The sequence below is a fragment of the Bos grunniens genome, chromosome 25, assembly GCF_055505025.1.
Source record: "Bos grunniens cultivar Pamir isolate PY7600 chromosome 25, Bosgru_T2T1.0, whole genome shotgun sequence".
NCBI classification, from domain to species: domain Eukaryota; kingdom Metazoa; phylum Chordata; class Mammalia; order Artiodactyla; family Bovidae; genus Bos; species Bos grunniens.
In genome coordinates, this window is record NC_141189.1 from 17,081,636 (window position 1) to 17,096,454 (window position 14,819).

The window sequence follows — 14,819 nt, forward strand, 5'->3', positions numbered from 1 at the left end:
CTCTTCCATGTTCTACCTGGGGCCCCTGTGTGTTCGTTCGTTCATAACACTCACAACACTTCTCGTTTCTTACAATTAATTTATTCACTTGCTTGCTACTTGCTGCTTATCTGCCTCCTTGAGTGCAGGGACTACAGCGATCTTGTTTACTGTACTAGTCCTGGCATCCACAGCTGAGCCTGGTCCACAGCAGCTAAAATGTCTGTGGGCTGAATGGATGTAAATTCCACAAGGGAAGAGGCTGCGTGCCACCGACTTCTAGCCGGGTGCTGGGCAAATAGAAGGTGCTCCTTGAAGATGGGTGGAATGAATGAGCTCAGGAAATGAAAGAGAAACCGCCCCTTTACCAAGATGGCAGGGCCAGTTCCCTTTACCAACATGGCCGCTTGCCCGCGTGGACCGGCGGAGGGCGGCGGGCGTGGGGCGGGGCCGGGAGGGGGCGGGGCCAGAGGGAGCCGTCAGGTGCGGCCCCGCCCCGCGCCCCCCAGCCCCCGCCCGCTCGATTCCGGATTGGTCCGGTTCCAGCGCCGCAGCCCGGCGGCCGCGCAGTGGGGCCGCGCCGAGCGCTCGCCACTTCCGGCGCGTTGGGGCTGTTGGTCGGGGGCGGCCGCGCAGCGCGAGCAGGCAGCTCCGGGGCGGGCGCGCGCAGGGATGCTCCGGGGGGCGGCGGCAGCGGCTGTGTGGGCTGAGGCTGCAAGGATAGCGTGGGCTCCCGGGCCTTTCCCCTGAGTCGGCCGCTCGGACTGCGCCGCCCAGGCCCTTTCAGCCTCCGCCCCTTCAGCCTCCGGGCCGGGCCCACCGCCGCTTCTGAACGCGGGGGCCGGGGAGACCCTGCCTGGGCCCGGAGCCTCCCCTCGGGGGTCGGGCCCGGGCGGGGGGCCCCGAGCCGCTGCCCTCCTCGTCAGCCCTCCGAGCCCCATTTCCTGCTTTTTTCAGTTTCTTTGGGGAGGGGCGGGTGGGTCTGGATGAATTGTTCCGGGGGTCCCCGATGAGGCGGGCCGGGGGGCCGCGCTCTTTTTAGAGGGTCCCCGCGAGGCTCGGGCGTGGGGAAGCGGTTGTCTTTGCATGGGCGGGGGACTTCCCGAGCCTGCCGGGACCATGACCTGAACTGTGCAAGCCGGACGTGTCCGAAGCCCGAGAGCCAGCTCACCTGAGCCGCCCCCTCCCCCGGCCAGCATGGTAAGTGGGGTCGGAGCCCCTTCCTTCCCGGTGCCAAGTCTGAGCGGTGGGAGCGGGCCCGGGACTGCTGAGCCATCGCTTCTCCCTGGGGCGGGGAGAGGCGCGTGCCGAGTCCGGCAGTGACACATGCGTGCAGGGTTTGCAGCCGGGCTCTGAGCTCCCATCCCCCTCCAAACCCCCCCCTCCACCCCGCCTCCCGCCCCAGGGATGGTTCAGGACTGGGAGGGACCTGGACGCAGACACAACCCTTGAATCTGTTGTTTGCCTCTCGTACATTGTAGCTCATCACGACAGTAGCTAACAATTCTGTGCTAAGTGATTGACATGTGTTATTTAATTAGTACACCAGCCTTGTGTTCTGAAGTGGGGAGACTGAGGCACAGAGCAACTAAATATCCAGTTCAGGGTCACTCTTTAAGTGACAGTGGCAAGGTTTGAACCTAGTTTGATTTCAGAGCTCCTAGTAGAACACACTTGACAGAGCTGGAGTGGATCTTGTTTTAGCCGGCTCAGTCGTGTCCGACTTTTTGCGACTCCATGGACTGCAGCCGGTCAGGTTCCTCTATCCATGAGATTCTCCAGGCAAGAATACTGGAGTGGGTTGCCATCTTGGTATAAGCTTATATACAGGGCAGCTGAGAGGGTTTGTGGTTTGCAAAGGTCACTTACCTAGATCATTGCAAAGTCAGGAACTGTACTCTGTTGGCACTCACCCTGCCTGCCTGTCTACTACATGCTCTGACCTTTGCCCTGGAGTGCCTGGAGATCGCTTCATCTTTCCAGATCTGGTTCAGAAGCCACCTCTTCTGAGGATAACATTCCATATTTTCCAGGCCCAAAGGCACTCTCAGTACTTCCTGAGATTTGTGCACATCTGTTTTTTAGCATTTGTCTTGTTGGAGTGATTATTTCTGAGCCGTAGTAGTCCATTGTGGTGGACTCAGTTCCCTCAAAGGTGAAATTGTCAGAATTTTTATCTTCTCTGGCTCTTGGTACATAGTAGGCCCACGGAAGATGCTTGAGACGTCAAGTCTGTGTTTGAGCACCTCCAGTTATAGGTTGCCCATTTTATCTCTGTCATGTTAGGGGTTTAGTAGAGAAAAGGAGGCCATGACATTGTCTGTGATAATAGCTCTTCAGGCCAGCGTGGTGTTCTGAACGTTGGAGTGTCCTGTAGGTGATGTGTTAGGTCTGGGGCAGAGAGAGGAGACCTAAGCTGTAGCCCTTGTCTTCATGGTGCTTATAACCAGTCAGATAAAATGCACCATTAATGCCAGGCAGCACTGTATAGTGTTGCCTGTACCATGCGTAGGTAGGATGGATAGTGGCAGATCAGTTAAGCTTTTTGAGTCCCAATGTCCTCAGCTGTAGAATGTGGAGACAGGAATTCTCTAATGAACAAAAGTATGAGGTGTAACACTGAATGAATGATGATAGTAGTATTCAGTGGGCCTTCATTGATTCTTTCAATGAATTAAAAAAAAATGGTGGTAAAATATAGGTAACATGAAATGCACCATTTTAACCATTTTTTTTCCCCCTTTATCTTACATGCACGGGCTTAGTTGCTCTGTAGCATGTGGGGTCTTCCCGGACCAGGGGTGGAACCCGTGTCTCCTGCATTGGCAGGTGGATTCTTTACCACTGAGCCACCAGGGAAGCCCCATTTTAACCATCCTTAAGGGTACAGTTCAGTCACATTAAGTACATTCATATTGTGTCCATCCCCAGAATTATTTTCATCTTGTAAAACTGAAACTATACCCATTAAACAGAAACTCCCAGTCCCTTCTTCTCTGTCCCCTAGTGACCACGCTTCTACTTGTCTCTCTGAATTTAACTACTGTATAAGCCTGCATATAAGTGGAGTCGTACGGTTTTTGTTTTTCTGTGACAGGCTCATTTCACTTAGCATAATGTCTGCAAGGTTCATCTGTGTTGTAGCATCTGTCAGGATGTCCTTCCTTTTTATGACTGAATAATACTCCATTGTGTGTGCCGCCCACATTTTGTTATCCGTTCATCTGTTGATGGACACTTGGGTGTCTTCCACCTTTTGGCTATTGTGAAAAATGCTGATATGAACACGGGTGTACACATCTTTTAATGAATTTAAGTGGCCATCGTATGCGAGGCTCTAGCAAATGTCAGATAAACAAGACAGACAGGTACCTTCTCTCAGGTAGCTGACAACATTGCCTTAGAACATTTGGGCAGAATTTTACTGTGTATTGACTTAGCTGGCCGAGCACCCTTGTATTCAGGTTTCATTTTAATTGGCAGTCAGGAGAGCGTTATGAAAATAACCACCTTTGAGCAATTAATTGTAAAGTAGTTGACTTCATGATCACCATTTACCATTTTTTTCTGAGATAACTTTTGAGTCAAGTTTTTTGTAACCTTCCCCTCACTTATTTTAGCACACAGTGGGTGACCACAGCGGATGTGAGGCCAATAGGACTGTCAAATCGTGTCCTCTTTGCAGCACTGACCCCAGGGGTTTGTCTCCTTAGGTGTCCCAGGTTCAGGGGTGTGGCTGGGGCAGGCCTTGCCCCCGACTGCAAGGAAGCTGTTGCCTGGTTTGTGTCTCATTTGAGGGGAGGGATCACAGTTCTTTATTTGTTCCAGAAACTCTTTTTCCATTTCGTAGTGACTTGACATTTTTGCTTTGAAAAGCCTTGAAAGCGTTGGCAAATAAGTTGGGGCCTTTGTAATACCTTCTTTCTAAATTTCAGTTCCCTAATAAGATGAAAATGATGTAATATGATAGAACTACCATTGGTTAAGTATCTACACTGAGCTACCTGTGTTTCATTTATTTGTTTCTTTTCAGTCATTCAGTATCAGTTATGCACACCAGCCCTGCTAGGTTGGTTACCATATTGCCATTACTACTAGAGGAGGAGGTGAGTATACCTGGTGTAGGATTCCTGTTTAACAAGAGGTGGAGCTGGCATTTGGTCCCAGGCTGCCCTTCTCCAAAGTCTCTGCTCCTTGAGGTACAGATGCTGCCTCACATGGAAGATGGTTGGGAATGTCATCCAACTATATTTTATTTGGTTCTGAGATGGTGATGTGGGCAAGGGACCATAGGAATTTCCTTTAAAGTCTCCCTCTAGGAAGATGAGTTTTGACCTGCAAATTTAGAATTAGTGAAAGATTTGTAGGTTCAGCAAGGAATACCTAGAACAGTGAGATTGTAACTACCTTTGATGAAATCATTTTGGGTTGAATTCTCATGAGTTCTCAAGTGATGTAACATCTCAGAGGTTCCCACCACTTCTCTGAAAAGTTCTTACTTAATGTCAGATTTGCTTATTATGGAAATTTTGTGCAAAATTGAACCCTTGCTTAAATTAGTGGGTTTTTGTTTTTTTTTTAGTTGCCTGGAAGATTGCTTTGGTTACTAAGCCTTCTCATTTTTGAATGTCCTCTTCTGTGAACAGTCCCTGTAATGGAGGGAAAATCAGACCTTAAATTTGGCTCCTCACTTGGTGTGCCTTCCGTTAGTTCGGCAACTGTATTGCGTTGTGCACTGCAGGACTGGAGGCGTGAAGAAGCTGTGGTGGTGGAGGGAGACCACAGGGCAAGGTTCAGCGGTACTCAGGTTCTCTGTGGCAGTCTTGGCACAGAGGTTTTCTGGGAGACAGGTTAACTATCCAGGAAAGACTTGAACAGCTTTTGAAAAAATGAGGCGATGTATGGTTCAAATGATAAAATGACCTGCTAAACAGAACCCCAAAACATTATTAACGTGGTGTCGAGAAGTTATTCTGTACAACAGTCCAGAGCTTTGTAGTGCCTCAGTTTATTCATCTGTTTATTGACTTCCTGCATCAAACTTAAAATCCTAGGATCTTTGGATACATTATCATCATGAAAGAGTCTCTATGAAAGAAAGTGAAAGTCGCTCAATCATGTCCAACTCTTTGTGACCCCATGGACTGCAGCCTGCCAGGCTTCTCTGGAGGTCCATGGAATTCTCCAGGCCAAAATACTGGAGTGGGTAGCCATTCCCTTCTCCAGGGGATCTTCCCAACCCAGGGATTGAACCCAGGTCTCCCACATTGTAGGTGGATTCTTTCCCATCTGAGCCAGTAGGGAAGCCTAGAATACTAGAGTAGCCATTCCCTTCCCCAGTGATCTTCTGACCCAGGGATCAAACTCAGGTCTCCTGCACTGCAGGCAGATACTTAACTATCTGAGCCTTTCAAACAATGCCAGGAGGCAGAGACTATTTTTATTTCCCATTTTATAGATGAGAACATTCAAGGCCCAGAATGGTTAGGCAGCTTCTCAAGCTCACACTACAACCAATTGATAGAATTGGCATTCAGAGCCTGGCAGTCTGGTTCAAGAGTCAGTGCTCTCAACTGCTACACTTTTACCTCAGGAAGGGTTATATTGCCCCTGACCCCTGGGAGTCAGTTTAGTGAGGAAATGGGACATATATTCTGGTAATTACGAGAGGCTGTGTGATAAGGTTTAGCATAGTAGAAGAATAGGGCTTTCCTGGTGGCTAAGATGGTAGAGAATCTGCCTGTAACGCAGGAGACCCAGGTTCGATCGCTGGGTAGGTAAGATGCCCTGGAGAAGGGAATGGCAACCCGCTCCAATATTCTTGCCTACAGTCCATGGGGTTGCAAAGAGTTGGACATGACTGATTGACTAACACATAGTAGAAGAATTCATTGGTAGCACACCTGAGGGAGGTTAGTGGGGCAGAGTGGCCAGGGAAGAGTTCCCAGGAGAAATATTTGAGTCGTGAAGGATTCAGAAGAGTTGGACAAGGAAAAAAAGAGCCCTCTAGTTGAAAATTTGCAGACAGTTACAAAGATTAGATATAGATCAATAAAAATAATAGAAAATAAGGGTGGAAGTGAAGGAAGGAATTGACGTTTGTCGAGTGCTCAGGACTTTGTAGGGCTCAGTAGTTGTGGTGCGTGGGCTTAGTAGGGGCTCTGTGTGCCGGTATGGACGCAGTACACAAACATGCTGCCCATATGGACGCGGTACACAAACATGCTATTTTTTCTCATCGTGAATACCTTTACTGCTACCTTCCTGGCCAGCTGCTGCTCCATTTCCTCATTCCTCTGCGGCAGAACTCCAGGAAAGAGTGGTCTCGAATTCCACACCTTCCTTCCATTCTCTCTTAAGCTCGCTTGTCAAGGTCCCGCCCCACAGTTGTGGAACATAGAGGTTAGTCCTCATCTTACCCAGTCTGTCAGTAGCATTGGACACGTTGAATACTCTCTTCTCTGTTAAGTCTGTCTTCACCTGGCCTCCAGGACGCTAAAATGTGCTTTTGGTTCCCCCCATCTTACTGGATATTTCTTCCTCATCCCACGATCTTTGAACAGGTGGAGTGCTCTAAGCCTCGGGTCCAGTGAGCTCCCAGGCTGGACCTGTCTCCCCAGCTGCCTTTCTCACATACACAGCTGCATACTTGACATGCAAGCTCGTTTGTCAGGCATGGCAAATGTAACCTGTCTAAAACTCCACTCCCGATCTTTGCCTTAATTCCTTTCCACCCACAGGGCTTCTCTGTCTCAGTTGGGGGTAGCTCCATCCGTTTAATTGCTTGTGCCAAAAACTTGGAGTCATCCTTGACCTTTATTTCTCTTCTGTCCCGCATCTGGTCTGTATCAGGAAGGCTGATTGTTTTCTACCTTTGAATTGTAGCCAGGATTTTCACTTCTTGTTCCCTCTACTGCTGTCTCTCTAGTTTAGGCCTTGAGCATCTCTTGCCTGCATTATTGCAGTTGTCTCCTAACTGTTCTCTTAGCTTCTGACCTTGCGCCTTTATAGACTATATTAACACAGTAGCCTCAGTGGTCCTTTGAAAAATTGAAGGCACCTGATATCTTTGTTCTGTTTCCTTGGCTTCTCAGCTCACTTAGAGGGAAGGCCATGGTGCGCCTCCGTGGCCTGCTGTGCCCTCCATGTTCTGGCTGTGATTACTTTCTGAACCCCTCTCCTGCTCTTCCCTGCTTGGCTCATTCTGTTCAGCTGCCCTGGCCTCCTTGCTGTCCTTGAGAAGCTCCAGATGTGTGCCTGCCCCCATCTCTTGTCTCTCCTTGGGCTGTTCTTTCCCCTAGACAGCTACAGGAGCAGTGTGAACTTCTTCAAGTCTTCTCAGGAGTAATCTTCCCAGTGAGGCCAGTCCTTACTGAAAACTGTGATCCCATCTCAGAACTCTCATCCCACTTCTTTTTGTAGCATACACACTTTTAAACATTTTACAAACTTAATGTTATTTATGAGGTCTGTTTTTGTTACCTCTTTCTGCCAAAATACTAACTTCCTATAGCTTTGCTCTGTTCACTGATGTATCCCAGGAGTATAGAACAATTCCTCCTGTAGTGGTGGTGGTGGTTTATTCGCTAAGTCGTGTCCGACTCTGTGACCCTATGGACTGTAGCCTGCCAGGCTCTTCTGTCCATGGGATTCTCCAGGCAAGAATACTGAAGAAGGGTGCCATTTCCTTCTCCAGGGGCTCTTCCTGACCCAGGAATCAAATCTGGGTCTCCTGCATTGCAGGCAGATTCTTTACCGACTGAGCTATGAGGGAAATCCTAGACAGTTATGTTGTAGTTAGGAATGCGGTGGCAGTCTTGTGTGTTCAAGGTTTTTAGAGAAGGAGAGTGAATAGAACTTGCAGAGAGGGGGCACTTGAGAAGAGAAGGGTGTAACTGAACATGTAGTGTTACGATAGCGTCTCTAATAGACTAGTTTGGCAGTGGTGGTGATTTTTGTGAAGAAGCAGTTAGAAAGCTTATAAAAGCAGTTAAAAGCTGGGTAATGGAGGGGCTCCAGCCCTATCCTAGGGAGTTTGGCTTTGTTTTTTGGTTAATTTTTTTCTTGAAGGAACATTGATTCATCTGCTGTGTGTAGGTTAGATTGGTGTAGGAAACCAGATAGAACATCTGTGTGGATATGACAAACGCTTGTCTTTGGATTTGGAGTTAGGAGTGGAGAGGAAGACTTGACCAAGAGAGTCATCACTTATAACAGATGGACTCCAGATGCAAGGGACGAAGAAAAGGGAGGCGCTCAAGCTGATTTTGGAAGCCTCTAAACTGGCGATTGGGAATGGTGGGAAATTTTAATTGATTGGTGATTGGATTTGGTAGGGATGAAAGAGATGACAGGTGAACTGATAGGAAGATGACAGGAGATAGGCCATGTGCTGATAAAATAAGGGATTTGGCTCTGTCTGTAGGTACAGAGTCACTGCTGTGTCGGGGTGAAGGTAATTGTCTTTGGACAGGACAAGGATTGTGACAGTTGTAGGTGGTTGGGTTGTCAGCGGAAGTGTCCTGTGCAAGGGAGGTGTAACTGCACAGGCTGGGGTGAAGAGGGACGGAATTCTTGAATGTGTAGCTGTTACTTATTGCTGCTTTTTCCTCCTCCCTTTTTGTCTCCACCGGTGGTTTGTTCTGCAGCCTGTTGCAGACTGATTTGTCGTCACTACTTTTCAAGACCACCAGCCACCACTGTGTGCTGAATCCAGTATACAGTCATCCCTTGGCATCCATGGGGGTTGGTTCCCGGAGCCCCTGAGTATACCTAAATCCACAGATTCTCAGTTGGTGTAGTCCAGTGAATACATAAATAGCCTCTTTTCAGTCCTTATGCCCTCTTTTGGCTGTTGGCAACCACTGGTCCCTTCCGGCCTCCCACCCGCCCTTCCCCACCCCCTGCCCGGAAACACTTTTTCTCGGTTCCATTGGCTTCCATGATATAACTCTTGTTTCAGTCTCCCTTGATCTTCTTTCTTATGACTCCAGCTATGAGCTGTGAACCAGTGAGAACTCAGTCACATTCTCTTGCCTTGGATATCCATTGGAGTGCCCTGTAGACATCAAATTAAATGTGTCTTAACGAAACCCATGGTCTTCCATTTAGGTTAGCACCTCCTCCCCTATACCCTAACTCTCTTAGTGATCTTGTTCACCGGACACTCCAGTGATAAAGCTGAGTCATCTTTAAATTTCTCTTTGCCTTCAGTCCCCCACTTATGGACCTGTTGATTCTGTAGCTAACTTATGTCTGACCTCAGCCTTACCCTCCATTCCCTCTGCCTTGGTGAGGCTACTGTCATCTCTTGCTTTCGTAGTTGGTGTCTTCACAGCTTCCAGATTCTTCCTCCACCAATCCATCTTCTTTCCATGTTCCTGCCAGAGCTACCTCACGGACCTCAGACGTGGTCATGTCACTTGACCCCAAAGTGTTCTGAGCGGAGGGTCCGCAGTGTTGTCAAAGGCCAAGTTTTTATCACGACAGAGTAGTGGAAAGCACATGGGCCCTGGATTTTCACAATTTCTCTTACTCTTAGTCCTCTCAGTAAGGATGAAGATGATATATTAAATGCTTATAGTGGTTTGTTCGGAATATCTTTTAAAGACTTCTCAAATTATGTGTTGTTCTATAGCCTCTGCAAGCCAGTTGTCATTCCCAGAACACCGAGTACACTTTGATACGTCTCTGCCTTTGTTCAGTGCTATTCCCTCTGCTTGATCATCCTTTTCTTCTGTTTGAGACCTTACCTACCATGACCATGACCCCCTTGAGGCTTTCCAGCCGCTAGTTTAACATTTATCATCTTTGATTATAGTTTTTTTTTTACTTATGTTATTTTGATTTGTTTTTATTATATAAGAATTACAAGACTATTCTTGTAGTAAGTGTCAGATAATTCAGAAGTTTGAAGAGCAAAATGGGAACTTCCTCCATCCTTTCCCTGGCTTTTTCTCCATTCCTTCCCCTTTAAGCCTGGGGGTGGGGAGGATTGATTCCTTCTCTTTATGGTCCCATAGCAGAATGAGTCTCACTCTTTACATTTCCAGTGCCCAGTAAGCATTCAGCAGATATTTAGGTAATTGAAGAAGTCAGGTGTGATGGGCCTTGCCTGGCGGTCCAGTGATTAGGACTCTGCTTTTGCTGCTGCTGCTGCAGGCTCGGGTTCAACCCCTGGCTGGGGAGCTGAGATCCCACAAGCTGTGTGATGGAGCCACTCCACCCACAAAACAAAAGAAAAAAAAGAGGTGTAAAAACAGCAAATCCCAGAAGGTCAGTGTAGGCCCTTGAGGTTAGTAGTTGATAGTAGCAGCATTCAAAGAGCGTAGTAAGATTGAAATAGAGTATAATTTTTACAAAAGCCATGCAGCCAGCAAGCTCAGGTAATTTTTCGAGCAGGTAGAGGTGAGGAGCAGGTGAGCAAAAGGAGTTGTCAGAACAAATGCTGTGTAGGTGGTACACTTCCTGGGAGGCCCCTGAAACTGATTGCTCCTGGGAGAACTGCTGGGGGACGAGTGGGAGTGGGGGTGGCGTGAGGTGAGGGCTGTGGATAGTGGCTGAGGAAACCTACAAGGCAGAGAGAAATGAAGGCGGTGAGAGAGGCTGATGGGAAGGGAAGGAAGCTGGGGGTTAGCGGGAGAAAAAGGTCTGTGTGTTTCACAATTACACTCCGTGCTAGCTTTGTTTAGGGCCCTCGTGTACTCGGACAGATTGGAAAGGTAACCAGTGAAATGGGAGAAAACATTTGCAAATCATACATTTCATAAGAGCTTATGGGATTTTCCAGGCAATAGTACTGGAGTGGATTGCCATTTCCTTCTCCAGGGGATCTTCCCGACCCAGGGATCGAACCTGGGTCTTCTGCATTGTAAACAGATGCTTTGCCATCTGAGCCACCAGGGAAGTACATATAGTGATAATAACCTTAAAACTTGTATAATTTACCTCTTATAATAGAAAGGGCAGTATGGTAAAAGTTTGCTGATAACAAATGAGAGAAAAGCTATTTCTGCTTCTTCTCTGATGTGACAGAATAGAGAACATGTGACTCCTGAGGGTAACGTGGTAGCTGGAGCACGTTACAGAGCAACATAGAGGAAGGTGCTCTGACTTCTGTACGTGTTTCATTTCAGTTAGGCGTAGCATACGCAGTGGTTCACTTACATCAGAGCAGTCTGCTGCTCTTTTGTATGAAGGTTATCATGAAAAAAGATCTTTGGTCTCAGACTCCCTGGAAAGGTAAAGGTATTTTATGAGTTAAATGCAGTTGAGGTAGAGGGGAATCATTGGTTTTTCTTTCTCTTTGCCTTGTGAGGATGTGTAGGCAAGAATACTGGTGTGGGTTGCCATGCCCTCCTCCAGGGGATCTTCCCGATTCAGGGATCAAACCTGTGTTTCTTATGTCTCTTGCATTGGCAGGTGGCTTCTTTACCAGTAGCTCCACCACCTGGGAAGCCCTCATTGGTTTTTAAATTGGCTAATAATCAGACTTGGGATAAGTTTTTTTTTTTTTTAGAGTAACAACTGGGTAATTTTTATAAAAATTATGTATGCTCATTCAAAATCAGGCAGTATCAAAAGGTACAAAGAACATGGCAAAAAGAGAAATCCTTTAGATCCTCGTACCCTGAACTATGATTAATAGTCCATATATGTTTCTATTTGTCTATAAGATAAGGAAAATAGATGCCTAAAATAAGTACTTTCATTAAAAAAGTGATCATGCTGATTTTTGGGGTCATGCTTGTTTTAAAATAAAAATCATTTTACTATCATTTGCATTTAAAAAAGTACATTTTTTGCAATATGTATATACTCTCAGGAAGTTGCAAAATGAGTACAAGGCTTTCCATTGTACCCTTCACCCAGATCCCCCCAATGGTGACATTTTACATAGCTGTGTGCAATATCAAAACCAGGAAATTGACATTGGTACATGTCAGTTATTGACTAGACTACAGACTTATTTCCCTTTTCACCATTTGTAACCTGCATTTACGTGTATGTGTGTGGTTCTGTGCAATTTATTCCATGTATTGATTCATGTAACTACAGCAGTCAAGGTACAGAGCTGTTCCATCACCACTGAAGGTCTGACTCATTCCTAATACTTTTTTCCCCCTAATACCCTTTGTAGCATTCCTCCTGTCTCCTGGCAACCAGTATACTATCTGTTCTCCATCTCTGTAGTTTTGTCATTTTGAGAGTTGTGCGAATGTAATCTGCAGGCTGTAACCTTTTGGTATTGATTTTTTTTTTTCCCCCTCTGAGCACAGTCCTCTTGAGGTCTCTCCATTTCATTTCAGTTTAATAGCAGAAAAAGAAACAAATGAAACTGAAAAATGATTTGTTAATTTCAAACATATCTTTGCTTCAATAATTATTAGCTCTTGATAAATTTCAGTAGGTTAAGGAAAAAAGGTTAAGGAAGTGGAAAACATTTCTATGTAATGGAAACCATTACAGAGATGGCATTATTTTTAATATATCCATGTTTCAGTTCTAGGCAGCATCAGTGAACTTCATAATAGGAAAAGAAGATGTGTAGTCTTTCCACTTTTCCCTCTTTACTCTTGTTATTTTACTTTGTCAGTGTCTTTAGAGCATTTATATTTATAGTCTGTTCTATAACCATAATGCCCTCAGTGTTTAGTTTTAGTTTCATATTTTAAAGAATCCAAATGTCCCCCTACTAGTTCTTTTAACTATGGTCTTTCCATGTCTGAAATTTTTGATTCATTTCCCTGTAAGCTGGAGTTTATTGTCACTCTTAAGAAATAGTGCCTTATTTGGTGATTTAAGAATGTCTCTGCCTTTATATGTGAAGGACATCTTGGCTGGGTATAAAATTCTTGAACTGCACTCTTTCCCATAGATCTTGTAGACATTGTTCCACCATCTGGGATTGAGTGTTTTCTTGAACCTTTTAATCTATTTAACATTGATGAGCTGATATATAGTGTGTATATACATATATAATATAATTTTTTTCCCAAAAGAGTTTATGGTTGCTCTGTTCCCTGAATTACTCATTTTGAAAGTGTCTGTTGTCTTTATCCATAAATGACAGCTTGGCTGGGTATAATATTCATGGGTCATACTTTTTTTTTTTTTTTAGAATTCTTTGGATATTTCTCCATTGTTTCCTACCATTGAAGGTTCAGTTCAGTCCACTTCAGTTGCTCAGTCGTGTCTGACTCTGCGACCCCATGGATTGCAGCACGCCAGGCCTCCCTGTCCATCACCAACTCCCGGAGTTTACTCAAACTCATGGCTATTGAGTTGGTGATGCCATCCAACCATCTCATCCTCTGTTGTCCCCTTCTCTTCCTGCCTTCAATCTTTCCCAGCATCAGGGTCTTTTCAAATGAGTCAGCTCTTTGCATCAGGTGGCCAAAGTATTGGAGTTTCAGCTTTAACAGCAGTCCTTCCAATGAATATTCAGGACTGAATTCCCTTTAGGATGGACTGGTTTGATCTCCTTGCAGTCCAAGGGACTCTCAAGAGTCTTCTTCAACACTACAGTTCAAAACCATCAGTTTTTCAGTGCTCAGCTTTCTTTATAGTCCAACTCTCACATGCATACATGGAAAAACCATAGCCTTGACTAGACGGATCTTTGTTGGCAAAGTAATGTCTCTGCTTTTTAATGTGCTGTCTAGGTTGGTCATAACTTTCCTTCCAAGGAGTAAGCGTCTTTTTATTTCATGGCTGCAGTCACCATCTGCAGTGATTTTAGAGCCCAAAAGAATAAAGTCAGCCACTGTTTCCACTGTTTGCCCATCTATTTGCCATGAAGTGATGGGGCCAGATGCCATGATCTTAGTTTTCTGAATGTTGAGCTTTAAGCCAACTTTTTCACTCTCCTCTTTCACTTTCATCAAGAGGCTCTTTAGTTCTTTACTTTCTGCCATAAGGGTGGTGTCATCTGCATATCTGAGGTTATTGATATTGCTCCTGGCAGTCTTGATTCTAGCTTGTCCTTCATCCAGCCCAGTGTTTCTCATGATGTACTCTGCATATAAGTTCAATAAGCAGGGTGACAGTATACCGCCTTGATGTACTCCTTTTCCTATTTGGACCCAGTCTGTTGTTCCATGTCCGGTTCTAACTGTTGCTTCCTGACCTGCATACAGGTTTCTCAAGAGGCAGGTCAGGTGGTCTGGTATTCCCATATCTTTCAGAATTTCTCACAGTTTATTGTGATCCACACAGTCAAAGGCTTTGGCATTTGCCACTGAAGGTTGTTGTGTGGGAAAGCCTTGTTATCCCAATTCATGTAATGTCCCTCTCCCTTTACCTCAGTGAGAGAGAACTTGCCTTTTTTGCATGGTTGCTGGAAGAAATCTGTATTACTGAAGTTCAGTAACTCAGGTTATCTCTAGTGTGGATCATTGTTCCTGATTTTTCCTGGGAACATGGTATGCCTACCTTCATGTTTATACCTAGTGTCCTAATGTTGGATACTTTAGATTTCTAGTGTGTTTTGCATCAGAACTACAGTAAACACATTAAATGTATCTTTATCCATTTTTTGAGATTGTTGGATAAGTTTGTAGAAGTGAAATTGTGGGGCAAACAGTACATTTAAAAATTCTGGTATTTAGTGCTTTTTCTACAAAATGATTAAATCAGTTTATATTATCACTAGTGGGATTCTGGCTGACACCAGTAAAACTTTTTAATGTGAAAGATGAAAATGACACTTTAGGAATTTGGTTATGAGTGAAGTGGAACATCTTTGGATGTTTTATTTCCATGTGTTTTTTTTCCTGTGTCAGCTGACCATTCCTGACCTCTATACATTTTTCTGATGGGTCAGCCAACAATCATTTGAA

At 45.5% G+C, this 14,819-nt stretch overlaps 1 protein-coding gene across 4 annotated transcripts in view; it reads left to right on the plus strand.

Moving 5' to 3' along the window:
- The first annotated feature begins 493 nt into the window (after window positions 1-493).
- The window catches only part of XPO6 (exportin 6), a 107,090-nt gene continuing 92,764 nt past the window's right edge, over window positions 494-14,819 (plus strand). The window contains exon 1 of one of the 4 annotated variants that reach the window (XM_086375187.1): window positions 494-1,179. Coding sequence is in view for 2 of the 4 variants with exons in the window: in XM_086375185.1 (XP_086231311.1) it covers window positions 1,177-1,179 (3 nt within the window). In the remaining 2 variants the exon portion in view is untranslated. The remainder of the gene's footprint in view (window positions 1,180-14,819) is intronic. The other 3 variants (XM_086375185.1, XM_086375186.1, XM_086375188.1) reach the window with 3 other exon arrangements.